At 50.3% G+C, this 16,671-nt stretch overlaps 1 protein-coding gene across 1 annotated transcript in view; it reads right to left on the bottom strand.

The window, feature by feature from the left end:
* The window catches only part of GALNT14 (polypeptide N-acetylgalactosaminyltransferase 14), a 95,163-nt gene that overhangs the window by 16,485 nt on the left and 62,007 nt on the right, over positions 1–16,671 (bottom strand). Inside the window, exons 5-10 of the mRNA XM_059840729.1 lie at positions 14,213–14,278; positions 12,231–12,352; positions 7,758–7,845; positions 7,042–7,126; positions 5,586–5,689; positions 1,347–1,473 (exon numbers count right to left, since the gene is read on the bottom strand). Of these exons, the coding sequence (XP_059696712.1) occupies positions 1,347–1,473; positions 5,586–5,689; positions 7,042–7,126; positions 7,758–7,845; positions 12,231–12,352; positions 14,213–14,278 (592 nt within the window). The remainder of the gene's footprint in view (positions 1–1,346; positions 1,474–5,585; positions 5,690–7,041; positions 7,127–7,757; positions 7,846–12,230; positions 12,353–14,212; positions 14,279–16,671) is intronic.

The following is a 16,671-nucleotide window of genomic DNA, read 5'->3' as shown; positions in this document are numbered from 1 at the left end:
AGCCATCCCCCAAGTCCCCAGGGGCTGTGCCTGGCAGGGAGTCACAAGAGCTGTACCCATTCAAGCTCCCCTTGCTCCTCCTGCAGGTGATGCAATGCAGGTGCCACCTTTTCACTCAGGTTTGCAGCCACTCTGACAGGGGAGGTTTGGCCACATCCCCTCTGAAGTAGTCCTGCTTCACTACTGAAAGCAAGAGCCCTCCCAGAGATTCTCAAATTTGTGCTCTGCTCCTTGATGATGCCCTGTGCCTGTGACAGCCACCCCCTTCCTGCTCCAGCCTCTGTGTGGCTGGACATCACCTGTGATTTTCCACAGGTGTTAGTGAGAGGTGTCATTTGCACTCCCCCTTGTCTCAAGCAGAGGCTGAGGAAGCTGCAGAGAGCCTGGGTCAGCAGGAATCCTGTGGCAGATACCTGGGTCTTCACAAATGCTGCTTTTTGACAGTGGGGAGCCCACACTAAAAGGAAAGCCTGCTGTGTAAGCACTCACAGCTGCAGGTTAGCTCAGAAACAACCCTGCACTTACTGTAAGTGCCCCCAGTGCTTTTCTCTGTCATTCACTTCAGCAACAACGTTCAGCCTCACTCTCTAAAAATGGAGGAAATCCTTCCTGACCTCACTAGCTGCTCTGATCATCCTTCCCATGCCTATTCCCACTTCTGGATTTTCTCCTTCTTTGCCTGATGTTTCCAGGATCTTAGCTCATTTCAGGCAGCCCTTTCAGTACCTGATTCAGCCTGTGTTGCTGTGTGTGAGGAGAGGTACCCTTCAGCTGGTATGCCCTGGCAGTCCCTTTGGTCTGTTCCAGCCAGGTGCAGCCCACTGCTGCCTCTGCTCAGGAGAGAGCACCAGCCTGGAGTCAGAACCACCCTTTCCAGCAACATGTGTGGCTCCCATCCCAGAGAGGCACTGGGAACGAAATTTTCTGGTTCAGCTGAGCCACACTGAGCCCTCAGCTAAGGTCACTGGCTACTGACAGACGTTGCTGGCAGCCTCACTTCAGGTCATTACAAATGTGTTCTGATGACCTCGAGGTCTAAACCATTTGATGTCCCAGCAGCCAGCTCTCAGGGATGTGCTGGGGCCATCCCTGCATTTCTGTGCTGATGAAAGCTACCACATAAATGTCCTATTTCTGTCATATTCTCAACACTGGAGAAATCCTATGGGACAGTTGTATTGACTTACATTTTCTTCAGCTCAAGAAATTCCTGCCCAAGGATATTTCAAAGTTTCCCTAACAAACTTTCCTGCCTGTCTTCTCTGCTCCCCCTCTCTCTACAAGGCTAATTCACAAAAAAAAAAAACCAAAAAAAACAAAACAAAAAAAAAGTACAAACCACTTACTTGATGTATGTATTGGCATTTCCCTCTGGAAAGACATAGGGATGTTTCTTCCTAAAAACGTGCCCAACACGACTGCAGGGGATGATTTCCAGGCTCCCTCCACACATCCACACACGGAAAGAGATTTCTGTAAGAGAAGCAGCTTCAGCACTTTGTCTTTCTGTCCTAGAGCAGTCTGAATCCTGGTGTTAGCTCTTACTTCATCCTCTGCAACATTAAACTGGGGTAAATCAATTACCAGACTGGCTTTCCTAGGCACAACGGCCTTAAAAGCACATTTCAAAGCTTCTTTGGAAGCTGTTTGAAGTCAGTGCACTTGAAACCTGCCTCCAGCACAGCAGGTGCAATCACAATGGTCTCAATGTGAGACTGTAAGCAGGTCCCTTTTCACACACTGCAGAATCCTCTCACCGGTTCTGTGCCTCCCTTATTACTTCTGCACTGCCTCTTTCAGAGTCACTTCCCTCCAAAGGGCTCTCAAGTTCACCAGGAGAAGCTATGAATTCTCTCCATTAATGACTACAACTGTCATTATCTTTATGAATCCACCACTGACTCTGCAAAGCGGACAGAGAGCTGTGCATCCATTGCCCGTCCCAAAATGGACAGGAGCTCACCCTGCAATCAAGTAAGGCACACACCTTCACACAAGTGGTGGGAGGGATTATCCCAAAAATCTGGATAAGCTGTCAGTATGGGAAAGGTTTCCCAGTCATTCCAAGCCACTCTATGGCTGGCCCACAGGGTCCTTCTCAAGGAACATGAGCCTGTGGCACAATTGACACCAGAAGTTATAAAGCTCTTGGCAGGGAGCTGGACGAGGTAGGAAGGGTAAGCAGCATGGCTGATCTAATGGGTCCATCTGGTCCTGATGTTTATGAAGCTATGAATCTGTAGCTCTATTGTCAGACAGAACCGGCGTGGAAAAGAAATGAAATTAAAATGAAAAGGCTTCTGCAGTGCTCTGAATGCTATTTTATCATCTGTTGACAGTGCAGAGCTATATGTAGCATGTATCTACTGCAAAACTAGTAATTCCTTTTCACACACACCCCCCTATTTAACTAGAGAATTAAGACAGGAGAACACCCATTGCCTTTGCCAACTTGTGCTCCCAGCAGTCCCCTCACATATGCCAGCTCAAGGATGACTTGTCCCCAGGTCGGATGCTGGCAAGACAAGCACCTGTGGCAGGAACTGGGCAGTGCCAACAGGACTCCTCCTCCTCCAAGGGCAGGCACTGCTGGCTTACAAAGCTTCCATCCCTTCAAGAACAGCTGACAACTTCAGGGAGCAAAGGCCAATTGGAGCCTGAACCTCCAAAGCCCTCTGAGCACATAGGACTCAGCCCTGAGCTGCTGCAGAGGTGGGAGCCAGGTTCATGTTGCTCCCATCCCACTCCCAGCACACCCGCCTGCTCCTGAGCTGATGGAAAGGGAAGGCTGACACAGCTGCAAAGCCTTCTTGCCTGCATCCAAAATTCAAGGCTTTGATCCCATCCCCAACAGCTGGCCCTGGCAGCAGGGACAAGCAATGGCAGGGGTGGGAAAGCACAGCAGGGAGCAGTATTCCTTCCCAGAAACTCCCTCCCCTTCCCTTCACTGCCGTGTTTACATGCAAGAGCTGCCAACAGCAGCTGGAGCCCCACCACTTTCCCCAGTGCTGGGTATTAAGAGGCCAATAAAACGTGCCCTTGTGCCATGTCCTGGTGCTATATTGGGAGCAAGCTTAATCACAGCTGCAGGGAAATGAGCTTATGGCAGGATGTGCCCACTCTGAGCTGCTGCTCTCAGTTCTCCTGGCACGTGGCTGCTGCTGTCACTTGTCTGTGTGTCACAGCACTGGCCACTCTGCTGCCACTGCTGGGTCAGTCATAAGGGCACCCAGTACAAGGGGACAACCAGCTGAGCAGCTGTGGAGCACAGCGTGGTCACTGCAAGCTGCCTTCCCCTCCTCTGGCCCTTCTGCTCGGCCTGGGAGAAGAGCAGCTCCATGAAAGACTCGCACCATTCACTCCTTGCCTGGTTTTTTCAAAGCCTAGTGAAGAGGTCATCTCTGTGTATTGTGAGCTGGAATGAGGACACAGCACACAGGAGATGCTGAGGAGTCTGAGCTCTCTGCTTCAGGCTAGTTGCACCCTGCAGAGCCTGCTCCAGGTACAGCAGAAACAATAAAAGCACACATTTCCACGGGGAGGGATCACCCATGGAGCCATCCATGGCAGGTAACAAACAAGATCTCCAGACAGCGCCCCAAGGGAAGGCAAACTGAAGCACCAACTAAAGCATGGCACAGGGTCAGCTCAGAGGAGCCAGGGGAGCAAGAACCAACAGTGTGTTTCCCTTGATCCTCAAGAGATGCTGCCAGTGCACATGGCCCCTCCAAGTGACCCCCAGGAGGGGGTGTGAGCAGTACATGTTGGGGTGTGTGGACTTGGCCTTCATTCAGCAAAATACCTCAAGTCCTTCTTGCCATTGTTCATCTACAGGGAATTCAGTAAATTTGAGATGCAAAACACCTTTGGTGTCCTCCTTCAAAGGCAAACATGCTCACTTTTGCTCTGCCTGATGGGACACTCTGCCCTCGACTGCTGCACCTGCAGGAGGTGGAGCTGTGAGCCAGGCATGCTTCTGCTCCCAGGAAAATGGGCAAGATGGGATCTGCCCTGCTGCTATGCAGACCTGAACTTAGTTGTCACAATGTTAACCTTGATTTTGCTTTCCTCTGTCACACAAGGCCGTGGTACCCCTGCACCGCTGCCAGTGCATGTTTGGTCAGGACCAGCCTTCTGGGGCATAGCACCAGTAAGGGAAACCCCTGCTCTGCAGGATGGGTCATAACCAGGCATAAGGAGCACAGTGCCTGCTGTTACAGGGCATGGGACAAGCTGCCAGGATGGAGCTTCTCCCAGGAGCAGGCTGTCCTGTCACTGTTCATTTCCCAGGAGCAGCTCCTGCTGGCTGCTGTCAGAGACAAATGACGAGCACAGACAGACAGCAGGTCAGGCACAGCATGGCAGCTCCTCTCCTGCTCTTCTCCTGTCTAGTTCCCTTCTTGAATGCTTTGTTTGGGCTACTGATCCAGCAGGGGAGGTGGGAGGGCTGCCACTCCCCTCCCAGGTTTCCTCACAGCCACCCCACTCAAATACTTTGGGTCACTTCAAAGGCAAGACAGAGAAAAAGCATGAAAGAGTGAGATTCCTACTGCATAACAAGATAGAAATAAATAAAATATATCTAGAGGGACAAGGCATGTGAAGGAAACACCAGTGCCAGGCAGTGGATGGATTACTGCAAGGCAGCAGCATCTGCTCCCTTGGATGACTGACAGCATCAGTGTGTGTGTTGAGACACAAGAGCCTCCCTTCCTGGCCAGCCCCACTCCCCAGAGGTGCAAGCTATTAAAGCCAGGCTCTGATCTGTCTGCCTGACATCGAGTGCCTCCCCCTTCTTTCCTGGGTACAGCCTGTTGTTCTGAGCCACAGCATCACTGCAGCTTCAAAGGGAGAACAGCACGGCCCGATCCAGCTCTGCTGGACAAGGGGACAAGGGACAGGCTGGTACCTCTTTCATGTGCCCTCTCAAGTGTGCTTGCAGGAGATTTCTTTATGTCCATCTTGTCCCACGATAAGAGCCAGAGGTGACAGAATTTAGGTGAGCTCAACCCTTTTTTTTTTTTCTTTTGGTGCAGGAAAAGTGACAGTATCAGAGAGAGCTGGGCAGCTCCCAGCCACCCAGGGATACAGGAATGGAGAAGCAGCCCTGGTACTCTGCCACCTGTTTGCTGCATGCTGATGGAGCTACAGTTTTGTGTACTCTGCCAACTCAAGGAGGGGCTGATATCTCACTTCATAGCTTGGAAATGCTGTCATTAACGGATTAAGACAAATTCTTTGCTCTATTAAGAAGGAAATAAGACCAGGAAGGAATAGAAGGGTGCATGTAGTGTTCTCTCATCTGTTGGTAACACCAAAGCTGAAAACTGTGTGGTTGAAGGTATTTACCTACAGGAAATCAAAGCAGCATGGAAGGCAGGCAGTCCCAAGTGCCAACAATTGCTCACTTCCCATCATTCGTGGTTGCTGGATCTCACTCTCCTGAGACCACAACCTATGAATGTAAATGAGGGAAACTACCCAGAACATTCAAAGTGAAGTCTGGAATGACCTTGTATCCATCCAGCATGACTCAGAAAGGGAAGCCAATACAGCAAGGCACAGGAGGATGAAGAACAACTCACCAAAGTTCTCTCCACCCCAGATGTCCATGGCACTGTCATACTTCCCCAGGTGGTTGAACCAGGCCTTGTCAATCACAAACAGCCCCCCAGCAATGATGGGTGTCCTGAAGAATGCACAAGGAGAAGAGGACACACTCTCAAGCACTGCTGCAGCACCTGGATGCACAGAAGAAGCCCTTCCCTTTGCCTTCTCTTCCACGACCAGGACATCACCTTCTCACCAAAAAAAGGACGTAACACCCCAAAATGCATCTGAGCCTTTCTTTCAGCCACCTTGGTGTTCTGCTGCCAATCATAAATTGCCTGGCACTTAATGACTGGCTAATGCACCCGTCAGCACAACTCCTACAAGCCCAAAGTTGACAGCCCTGATTGTAGGCTTCAGCATCAAAAATGCACTTAGCACTTGGGGGTTATTCACTCAGACGGGCTTTTTTGCCTGGAGCCAGCCTATTAAGAGCATCATTCCAGCGGGGAGAGGAAGGCAGAGCCAATTCAGAAGGGCTTTTTAAAAGCCATCACTAGCTGTGTGATCTTTATTTCAAACCAGGGTTATTTTTTTTTCTTTGGATTAGCTAAGGAAACTGCACAGAGAAGGCCTGTGGAGGAGGGGAGGGCAGACCAGAAGATAGCTTGAGGAGACTTGCTGCTTGCTGGCACAAGTCCCATCTCCATTCAGTTGGAGACAGTGTGGATGCCTCAGTAGAGGCCTGGGAGGAACTGGGGTGATTGCTGTGCCCAGGCTAATCTCCACAGTGCCCTACACTGCAGAGTGATCAGGAAAGCAAGGCCAGCCTTTGGGAAGCCAGTGAGAGCTCCTGTTAACAGCAGCATCCTAAGGAGAAGCAGTGCTCTTCTCCCCTGGGAGCCTTCTGAGGCCCTGAGCTTCCCCAACTCCAAGCCTCACATCTGGCTGGGGCTGCAGACACCAGCACCAGGCTTGCTGCCAGCAGAGATTTCCAGCAGAATGAAGGACTCCTCCAACCCGTGGCATGAGGACAGATGCTCCAGTTCGGCTTTGCTCCTTCCCCTGCACATGCCCATTTCTGAGGAGTCTTCAGCGAGGTGCAGAAGAGAGGTGCTGATCTGGGAAGGCTGGACTAGACACCAAGTTTATCATGAGGACACTGCCTTATACTTATGTGGTAGCTGAACTGAGAGAAGCAGTTTGCTACAGCACTGGGCTTTTCCCCTAACCATAATCCTTAGCACTACCAAAACCCCAGAAACCACAAACACACCCCTTCCATCTTTGTGGCATTCCAAGACTCCAGCACTGGAAGGTGAAGCTGCACTGGCAAAACCCAGGCTAGCCAGGAACTTGCTAGAGGTACTAAAAGTTCAGAGCTGTCCTGGAAGAGATTGCACACTGCTATGGAGCATGGGGACACACATGAGGTCACATGAGAAGCCTGTCCTGCATTACTTGGGTGCTTCCTTCCCCCTCCTGACTTACTTGATGGGCTCGGTGGGATCAAGTCGTTTGGCTTTCTGCTCCGGGGAAAGCTGCTCCCATTTGAAATGCAGACTCCAGTCAAAACCTAAAAGCAGAGTAGAGAAGTGCCATGGGGAAATTAGAAATTGACATGGATTAGGAGGCAATGAAGGCTGCAGAAGCTGTGTTTGATGGAACACTTTCCCCACTTTCAAATGACTTCAGCCACAGAGATGCAGCTCTTGAGAGGAAAGTCCAATGCCTAACACATTTCACTACATATGAACAAGAAACAGCACATTGCATTGCAATTTCAAAGTCAAGTGCTCCAAAGGCAGGAAAAGTCAGAATTAAAGCTGCTGCTGAAACCTAGTCCCCCTGTGCACGCTCTGATGGATACTGTGTGCTCCAAATAGCACAGGCATACTAATAAGCACTACACTTGCATCCTCCAGTTGTTGCCTAGACATCTCCCATCTCCTCCTGCCACTTCCAGTGCTGCCCAGGTTGGCTTTGATGTGACCCTTCTTTCCTGCTTGACCACCTCATCCCCTGTAGCAAGCACAGTGCTCACACCACACCCACCTGTGTGTGGAGCAGCCTGAGAGCAGCAGCACTGAGCAGCGTTCAGGTGCTTTTTTGTGAGGCAGCAGCAGACAGAGGTGTGGTGCAAAGGCCAGTGCACATTGCCAGCATGGAATGGATGCCCACAGGACATGCACAAAGCTTGGACTCACCTCCTCTGAGGTCTGAGGAAGCTGCCACATAGGCAAAGGTGTCCAGGTTGATGATGTCAATAACGGGACTGACCACCCGGGTGGGATCCTGCAAAGAAGAAGCAAAAACACCCAAACACCCGTGACTTCAGATGACACCATTCAAACTGGGCAAGGGGCTCCAAACTCCTGGAGACACCAAGTGCCTGCAAACATTGGTGTCATTCAGTTTTGCCTGGGACAAGTGTCCCTCACTGCCTCCTCCTCCTCAGAGTGTGCCTGTACTTGGCAGACAGCTGGGCTGGATGCAAAGCTCCTTCTGCCTTTTACAAATTCACCAAAATATTCCCCTTTCACCTCCCTTAAATACTTTTAACTGGATTTCAGAAGTCAAGTGACAAACAGGCAATTGAAATGACAGAGGAAAAACACAGCCAAATAGCTTAAATATGGGTATTTTTTTAAATGCACCAACTATGGCAGTACAGTTAGTTTTGCCAAAGTGGTGAAAGGGTTAAAAAAGAAAGACCTGATTTATTCAAAATAGTTGGTGGTGATTTAATTAACATCTTGTTATGGGCAAAGAGATTATACAAACAGTTATGAACAAAAATATCTACAGGAGGAAGAGACTCTGACAGCTTTGACTGGTCTCTTATCTCCCTTTTTCTTTTCAAAAATCCCAAACTCCAATTATAGCTCAAACTTCAAGGTTTTACCCTCACCAGATCAAATTGTTTTTCACAGCTATACAAAGCAAAGCATCTGAGCACACTCGGGCTTGCTCTCTCACTGGGGAAAGACTTTGTTTTAGAAATTAGTCCTGACAAAGAAGTATTCAAATGCATCTGTAAGAAGAATCAACCAAAGGCCATGAGCTGGGAGCTGGACCAGAGCTGATTTTCCAGTTGAGCATGACAAACACTTGGTATTTCCATAACAGGGTCAAGCCAGGGGTCTCACCATCACTTTCTGTGAGTCAAACATCTCACTGAAAGGGCAAGGTCTGCTGCACCTTTGTACTGCACAGGGAAACACAAGCCACATCCAAGCAGGGTGAGCCTTCCAAACCCTCCAAATCTATCCTGGCTGCTGCACAGTGCCCCCCAGCCTGCCACAGCTCAGCACAGCCAAGCATCCTTTAATTGCCTGAGGCTAGGGGGAAGGTTTCAAGCAAAGCACCTGCTTTGTGTGCTGAGCAGTGCAGGGAAAGGATTGCATCCACTCATTTAAAACCTGCTCCTCAAGCATCTTACTGGGGAGCACTTCTAGCTAGCTGACACCCACCCCCAGCTTCAATTCCACTCTGCTCACTGCACTCCACAACTTCTTGTAAGAAAATCCCCTTCACATCTGGGCTGAGAGCACTACTGCAAGATGCTAACCTTGAGCAGTGCTGTCTTCTCCCTGCCTCACTTTCCCTGCCATGTCCTGGGAACATATATATTTGCTCAGCTTTCATGAAGGTCTCTCTGACCCTCAAAAGAAAAGCACGGTATGCTCAAGAGCACAGCGCTGTTGCTATGATTTATTTTGGGCTGAGCACCAGATCTTATTATAGGCAGCTTCATCCTTCTGGTTTTTTTTTTTTTTTTTTTTTTTGCTACCCACCCATACCAGGGCATGTTAATATTAACAACACCCAAACCTTCAATTCTCTCTCACAAACCTGAGAATTCATTTCTGCAATGCCCTTCTCAAACACAACAATGTATGGATCTAAACCAACAGGAAAAAACTCTGAAAATGCTCCTGAAGATAACAGATATATTTCAGCCTTGGAGAAGAGCAGAGTGGCTCTCAGCTTCTACATCCTGACCTTGTAATGGACAACATAAAGGGCCACAGTTGCTCCTCTGGCCCCATAGCAGGATTAGGCAAAGATTAGGCAGGCTGCCCTTCATGGGTCTCCTTTTTCCCAGGAAAGCACCAGACTGGGGGTATTTGAGCTGGGAGTGGGGGGGGTCACCGTTCACTGGTTCATCCCAGTGCCATGTGCAAATCCAGTTTTGGGATGAGCTTGTTGAGCCACACAGCAAAAATACCTCGGGATGGATAATTACATGTTTAGAAAAGTTACTTGGTTGAAATGCACCATTAATGACTTTAGAGATATTTGTTCCATAAGCAAAAATAAGAGCCCAGGCCCACACTCTCAGCCACGTGTTTGCAAACATGCTGGTGAGAGACACTGACCATCACTGCTGCTCCCTGAGACAGGCACCCTCCCAGGCACAGGGCTGAGATCCTCCAGACCCTCTCTCTTTCCCCCACACTCCATCACTTGCTCTTCCTGCTTGTTTCCAAATCCACATGCTGGTTATGTGCTGCCCACCCCCACCAGTGGTGGTGAGGGGAGGGAAACCATCAGCTGCCGGAAAATCTCGAGGTGGAGCTTGTGGGGCACCTCCACCTGGGTTCACAGTGGCACACGAGCTCTGGCACTTCCCACCATAGAAAGGGGCAGGAATAGCTGCTCTGGCTGAGAAAAGAAGAGAAGCAAAGAGTGGGGTGGCTGGGCTGTGGTGGCAAAAGTGATGGCTGTGCCTTGAGGCACTTACTGCTCATTTGCTTAGAACTTGAAGCACATCAGCTCAAAACAGGCTGTTCCTGGGAGCACGAGAGTGAGAAAATGCTCCTCCTAGGCAGCTGATCCTCATGGAGCAGTTGGCCAGGGAGCCCATCTCTAGGGCACAGCCTGAAGGTGGCAGCAGTAACATTTCATACACTTCACTGATCAATACCTTAACCCTGCTGGCAAGGATGCCTACGGTGGGCCTAGGAAGAAGGAGACTGAGTACTCTGCCCTTATCCTGCAGCTTTTGTGAGCAGTTAAAAAGCAGGCATGCAGGACCCCTCTGGCTTTGCAGGTTCCTCAACACTCTTTGTAGTACATCTCCCCTGCTGCCTGAGGCTGCAAGATACTGGGCAAGGTCAGGGCAGCATGAGCAGCACTGCAAGCTTACAGGCCGCCTTACTTCCAGCTGGGGAAAGATTCAATCCAGAAGAGTTTACAGAGGTGATGTGTGTGTTTGATGCTGCGTTCAGACCTCAAGGCACTGGAACCCCTATGGTGATGCTGCACATGGCACTCACATTAACCTATCCCGTGGATGCTGGACTTGGGGCACTGTCCTGGAGCTGCGTGGGAAAGCAGATCTGCCAACCCCCTTCCTGCTGCCTTCACTGCCCTTCTCCTGACAAAACACATCAAAAGCTCTGCCTGGGAAAGAGGCAATTGCTCTGGATACTCCTTACTGAAGTACAAGCAGGGCTTTGGCACAAAGCAAGGAATGCCTGCCTTTAGAAAGCCCAGAGGAACAAGTGATGCTGTAAAGCTTAGTAGTAAATCCCACCCTGGACAAGCAAGCCATGAGGCTCCAGTGGGATATCACAGCATGTGCTCTCATAACTCTACCAGAGCCAAGATCAATGATATCAACAGCCCATTTCCATCACATTTCCATCTCTCAGCAGCTCTGTGGCCCAGCTTGCAAACTGAGGCTGGGACCTCTCCAGTGCTGGCTGGGCTATGAGTGCCAGCAGCACCGACTGCCCTCGCCCACGTGCAGGGACCTGACCTGGTGCTGTGCTCCCCTGCCCCTGGTCCCATTGCTGACACACAGAGGGGATGCACAGCCCAGCCATCACAGCTGTCACATCTGCAGGTGTGAAAAGCAGGATGCCTTAGGTGAGGGGCACTGTGAACACCAGCCAGGCAGTTTTTTCCATGACCCACCACCTCAGCGTCCCCTTGCTCCTCACCTGCCCTTATGTCAATGCAAGTCAGGAGTTATAAAATTGCTGAGTAATTAACAGTGGCCACCAGGAGCCAGAGGTGTAGCAGAGGTGCAGCAAGGGTGAAGGGAAAGGATGGTGCATCCACACCCTGGCTGATGGTGCATCAATCCCTGCACTCTGCTGCCAGCAGGTCATGGGCACAGAGCTCCCCTGACTCGAGTGACAAGGCCAGCAGCCTCTGTGTGCACGTCTGGCAGGAGAGTCGCCGCCAGAGAAAGGCAAATGTCATTGTCTGCTCCGAAATCAGCAGAATTTAAATCCTATTAAATCAATTTATTAGCGCTTAATTTGCATGAAATTAAATTCGGCCCCTATTCAAGGAGCCGTCACTCCCTTAAATCATCATCACTGAGCATTTTACATGAACCTAATTAAAATCTCTGCTGGAGCACTGCCCACGTATTCCCCTATCACCACTCAACCTGTGCTTGCCAGTTAGAGTCCCACTGCCCCAGGAGACACCTTGTCCCACCCACCCACATCTCCCCGAGTCACACAGACACACCCCACCTGCCTGCTGGTGGAGGAAGACCAGAAAAGGCCACTTTGTACCCCAAAAGGCCTCTCTGTACCCCGTACTTGGATGCTTGCATGCAGCTGGTTGTGGTTGGATGGTCACACCCACTGGGAGGAAGAGGAGGGGGACATTGGGATGCATCCCCTGAAGGTGACTGGTCTCTCAGGAGCACTCACCTCCTTGATCCTCTGCAGCAGAGGGAGCAGCCAGTCCTTATTCACCTCGCAGTGACTGTCCAGGAAGGTCAGGACAGCTGCTTTTGCCACGTCTGCCCCTCGGATTCGGGATCGGATCAGACCTGTTCAGGGACACACCGTGTCAGCTGCTCCCCACAAGGCTGGGTAACATCCCAGCCTCCTCCACTCGTGCTTCTCCTGGCTTCTAACCTGCCTAAATCCCACCCAGATAAAGCGAGGCCCAGGTTCATTGTCTCCTTTCCGGTGCTGCAAGGTGATGCCAAGCATTTCCAAAGATCCCCAAAGAATTAAATGGCTCCACCAAGGTTACTGATTTATGGCATTTATGCCAATATGTAGTTTGCACAATTAATTCTGCTGTCACCTTCTGGGACAAAACATGACTCAAAATGCTCTCATGTCCCTCTGCAGGCAAAAAATCTATCACAGATGTGAGGCAGTGGGGAATGGGACAGAGAAGTTGAGGGTGGGAACACCTTGTAAGAGAATTAAGCTTTTCTCAGACTACAAATTCTTCCTGCTGCAATCCCTTCTGTGTCCCAGTGATCCCCAGATCTCTCTCCCACCCTGAGGGCACTGCTGATCTGCAGCTCAACGGGAACACATTTTCCATCAAGGAAAGAGGGTTGGCTTTTCAAGGTGCTAGACTTATCAGGGTCATGATGGTGAATTTGGAATTATTTGGAGATTGGAATGGATTGCTGCACACATCCAACAAGAGGAGAAACAGGTGACACAAGGGGAGCAGAACTTCTTTAAGAAGGAGAAACAATACAAGGGGACATATGGGAAGATAAAGAGAGATAGGATTTCAGGGAGCAGCCACACCTCAGGTTCATGCAGGAGGTCACTGACTTTCATACTAAAATTCCCTAGGGGAAAGGGGTTAAGCAACAGCCTCTGAGGTGGAGAGGGAACACATGAACAAAGCCTGGAGCATCCAGAATTTGCCAAGGTCTCCTCCTGCAATGCAGACTTGTGCCTGTGTCCCTCTCTGTGACTCCTAAGATCTTGTGCCTAGGTATGCTCTTCTTCATCCACCCCTGCTCCTCCCAAATCCTGGCAGCCCCTGGGGGATACAGTTTAAGTGATGTACTCAGCAAGGTAAGGTTAAGTTCCCACACTGTGATTGATTTATAGAGCACCAATAACTGCAGGTCCCTCAAGTGCTGGAGATGAGCACACACGTGCCCCCATAAGAGAGGGGAGAAAGGTGAGAAGGAGGTGCAGGTCTATGAAGATCTCTCTTAATCTCCTGCCAAAGCAAGAATGTCTCTTACACCCATGGGGCCTGATGTCACCCTGTCACCAGGCCTGCAGAGCTGAAACCCTCTGCAGAAAGAATCCACAGAGAAAAGAACCTTTTCCACTCCTCAGTCTCCTCAACCCAACACTGACCTAGATGCACACCTTGGATTTGAAGCACCAAAAAACTCCTTTGTTTTTAGTTATCCTAATACTGCAAACCAAGATTTGAAACACACATTCAGGCTATTGGGAATGGGGAGATGTCTCCAAAGGCTGCCAGCAGCAGTCCAGTAGGACATGCATTCATCCTCCATATAGCCCTTCTTAATCTCTCAAATATAATTAATTATAAAAAGAAAAAAAAAAAATCCCACAGAAGCAGCAGGAGCAGATCTTCTCTTTTTCATTAGAGCTAACATCTTTACAAATAAGACCCGGGGCTTTGTTTTGCCTGTTCTAATTTTCTGGCTAATAAGCTACAGCTGAGCCTCACTGGAAATCTTAACAGCCCCATCTTTTTCGGTGAGAGAGGGGAGATCCATTTCAAATCCCAGCTCTTTATCACATTTTCTTTAATCAGGGTCCCCCTTATTCCCAGGAGCCACTGACCTCCTTGCTGACCACTGTCTGGAGGAGGTTCCCCATGGCCCCATGACTGTCCCACCTCCCAGAACCTGTGTTTCCCACGTGGGCAGTGGGCAGGCAGCTCTTACCTTCCCGCCGGCCGTTCCGCAAGCACTTCACCTTGGGCAGCTGGCCCAGCAAGCGGCAGTCATCAGCTGGGGACACACAAAGGGAGGACACGTCACCCCCACAGTGGCTCTGGCAGCAGAAATGGGGACTCCTAGGAGAGACTGGGAGCAGGGAGAGGACCCTGTCCTGTTTGATGGTTTGTTAGGGCAACGGCACTGCTGGGTCACGACAGCCTTACCCCTCAGCTCCTGAAGCATAAATTTGGCCTGGCAGAGCAGCAGTTTTCATAGAACTAGTGTAAATTCAGCAGATTTACACTGAGAGCAGCTGAATTATGCTCTAAAATCAGCATAGAAAAGTTGTGGTTCAGGTCAGAATCTAAATTTCTGCACATTAATGCAAATGACTATTTTTGGTAGCTGCAAAGCAACGCGCAAGCTGTTGATGCGTGTCTGCCTGGCGGGGCAGGAGCTTCCTGTGGTGGCCTGGAGCCTTCAGCAAGGAGAAAGGGACGCTCAAAGAGAGCCCTGTGGAGCAGCTGGGGGCTCCTCACGCCCTGGGCAGGAGCTCCATGGGGCAGAAAGGCCTGACAGCCACCTACACCTGAGCTAGGGAGGTCCTGCAACCTTACACGCAACCCTAGGATCCGTCCTCACCCAGATTTCACCCAGTAAAGGGGAGGATGTCAGGTGTACCCATCACAGCCCCCTCCACCTCCACACACCCACACTATGGCCTCCACATCCCATTCATGGCTCTCAGCCCTCTGCCTCTTCTTCCTCAGCACTACAAACACAGAGGTGAGTGCCCCATCCCCTCTGCCCAACCCCTGAGCCCACACACTCCCCTGAGCACCTTCACCCCCTCCAGAAATCTCTGTCAGCAAGAGACCACTGTACCCACACCCCTAACAATTCAGGGGCAGAGCTGGAACAGGGGAGCAGAAGTGGCAGGGCTTGGCTGTGGACTCACAGTGAAAATCTGCTGGGGATAGTGGGAACTCAAGTGCTGAAGAACTGCATCCCAGTGAATAACAGGTCAGCAGGCAGAGGGAGGTGAGAAATGAGACACAACTGGGCATGAGATAAAAGCACTAATTGCTTGGGGTGGGTTGCAGGGAAAAAACTGACCATGTGTGTGTAGTGCATTATGCAAATGCATGTATTTTATGTAAATGCATGCAGAGCAGATGCCAGCAGGCTCAGACTATCACAGCAAAGATGTCAGATAGCTGAGAAGTGCTGAGTAGCTGAGGGGCTGCCCGAAGTTACACAGGAAACAGGCTCCCCTCTGGTGCCCTGGGATGAGTTAAAACCCAGCCCTGCTCCATCTCCCTTGGCATGCTGGGACGGGGGAGCTGTGCTCCTACAAACCTGCCTCCTCCCAGGAAAGCAAGTGCTTTGCCTATTTAGCCAAATACCTGCCATTTACTTCCTCCACCCTCCAAAAATCCTGCTCTGCTGTTCTGCAGGGCAGCTCCAGTCCCTGCACCTGCTCCTCTTCCCCATCACAGCCATTCTGCCAGATCCCAGACTTGCCCAGCCTGCCTGCCCCGTGTGCTGGAGCTGCTCCAGGGCTCACCATAGTCACAGCAGCTCCTTCTCCTAGCTTCAGCAACTCCCTAGGAAGGTGTCAGTGCCAAGAAGTGGGTCTTGTGTGAAATCTGTCCCTAATGCTCTCCGAGGCAGTGCCTATTTATAACATCCAAGAGCAAAGCCCAGATACGTTTCTTAAAAGAAACCTATCTGGCTTTGTTTTCACGTTTCCAAGTAAACAGCTTTATTTTGCAGCTCCTTGAAACATAAGTGCCACAGACCACTCAGCCAGTTTATCATCCTTTTTATGCCTGAGACAGTGTTTTTGAGCACTTAGATCTTCAACTTTCCCATCGAACTAGGCAAGGTCTTTAGCAGGGGTGGTTCCCTGGGAGCCCCTGGGGCTTCAGCTCTCTTCTACTGGAGACCAGAGCTATTGATTTCCCTTGAGTCACACTATTAACTGGGAGGGAACAGCAGGAGGATGTGGGCTGTTTGTGTGGTGTACAATGCTATTTATGGTGCACCTCAGAAATGGGAAAACCCATGCAGGGAGTCCTCTTTCCATGGGTGAAAAAGAAGGCAAAAAAAAAAAAAAAAAATCAAGAGTTGCTGACAGCCTACACAAATGTATGCAGAACGTACACACAGGGTCAAGAGGGTCAGACTGTCATTGTCCTGTGGAATTCCAGTGGTGCCAACCCAGAACTGCTCCTGGCTGCAGCTGAAAGCCAGATCAAACACACCACGGGATACAGCCGTGTAAGGATTGGATTCACATCTGCTGGGCATAAAAACGATTTGCCAAGCGCTTTTCTTGCATTATTTTCGTGAGAAGAGGTTGGATCATCTGGAATTTGAATTCTACACATGGCGATGCAAACCCAGCAGAGCGGGGTTTGCTCTTCACAGCTACAGAGCTTTAAATTTCCTTCCACTCCAGC

This window comes from Haemorhous mexicanus, chromosome 3, assembly GCF_027477595.1.
Source record: "Haemorhous mexicanus isolate bHaeMex1 chromosome 3, bHaeMex1.pri, whole genome shotgun sequence".
NCBI lineage: Eukaryota > Metazoa > Chordata > Aves > Passeriformes > Fringillidae > Haemorhous > Haemorhous mexicanus.
This window is presented reverse-complemented; position numbering and strand designations above follow the sequence as displayed.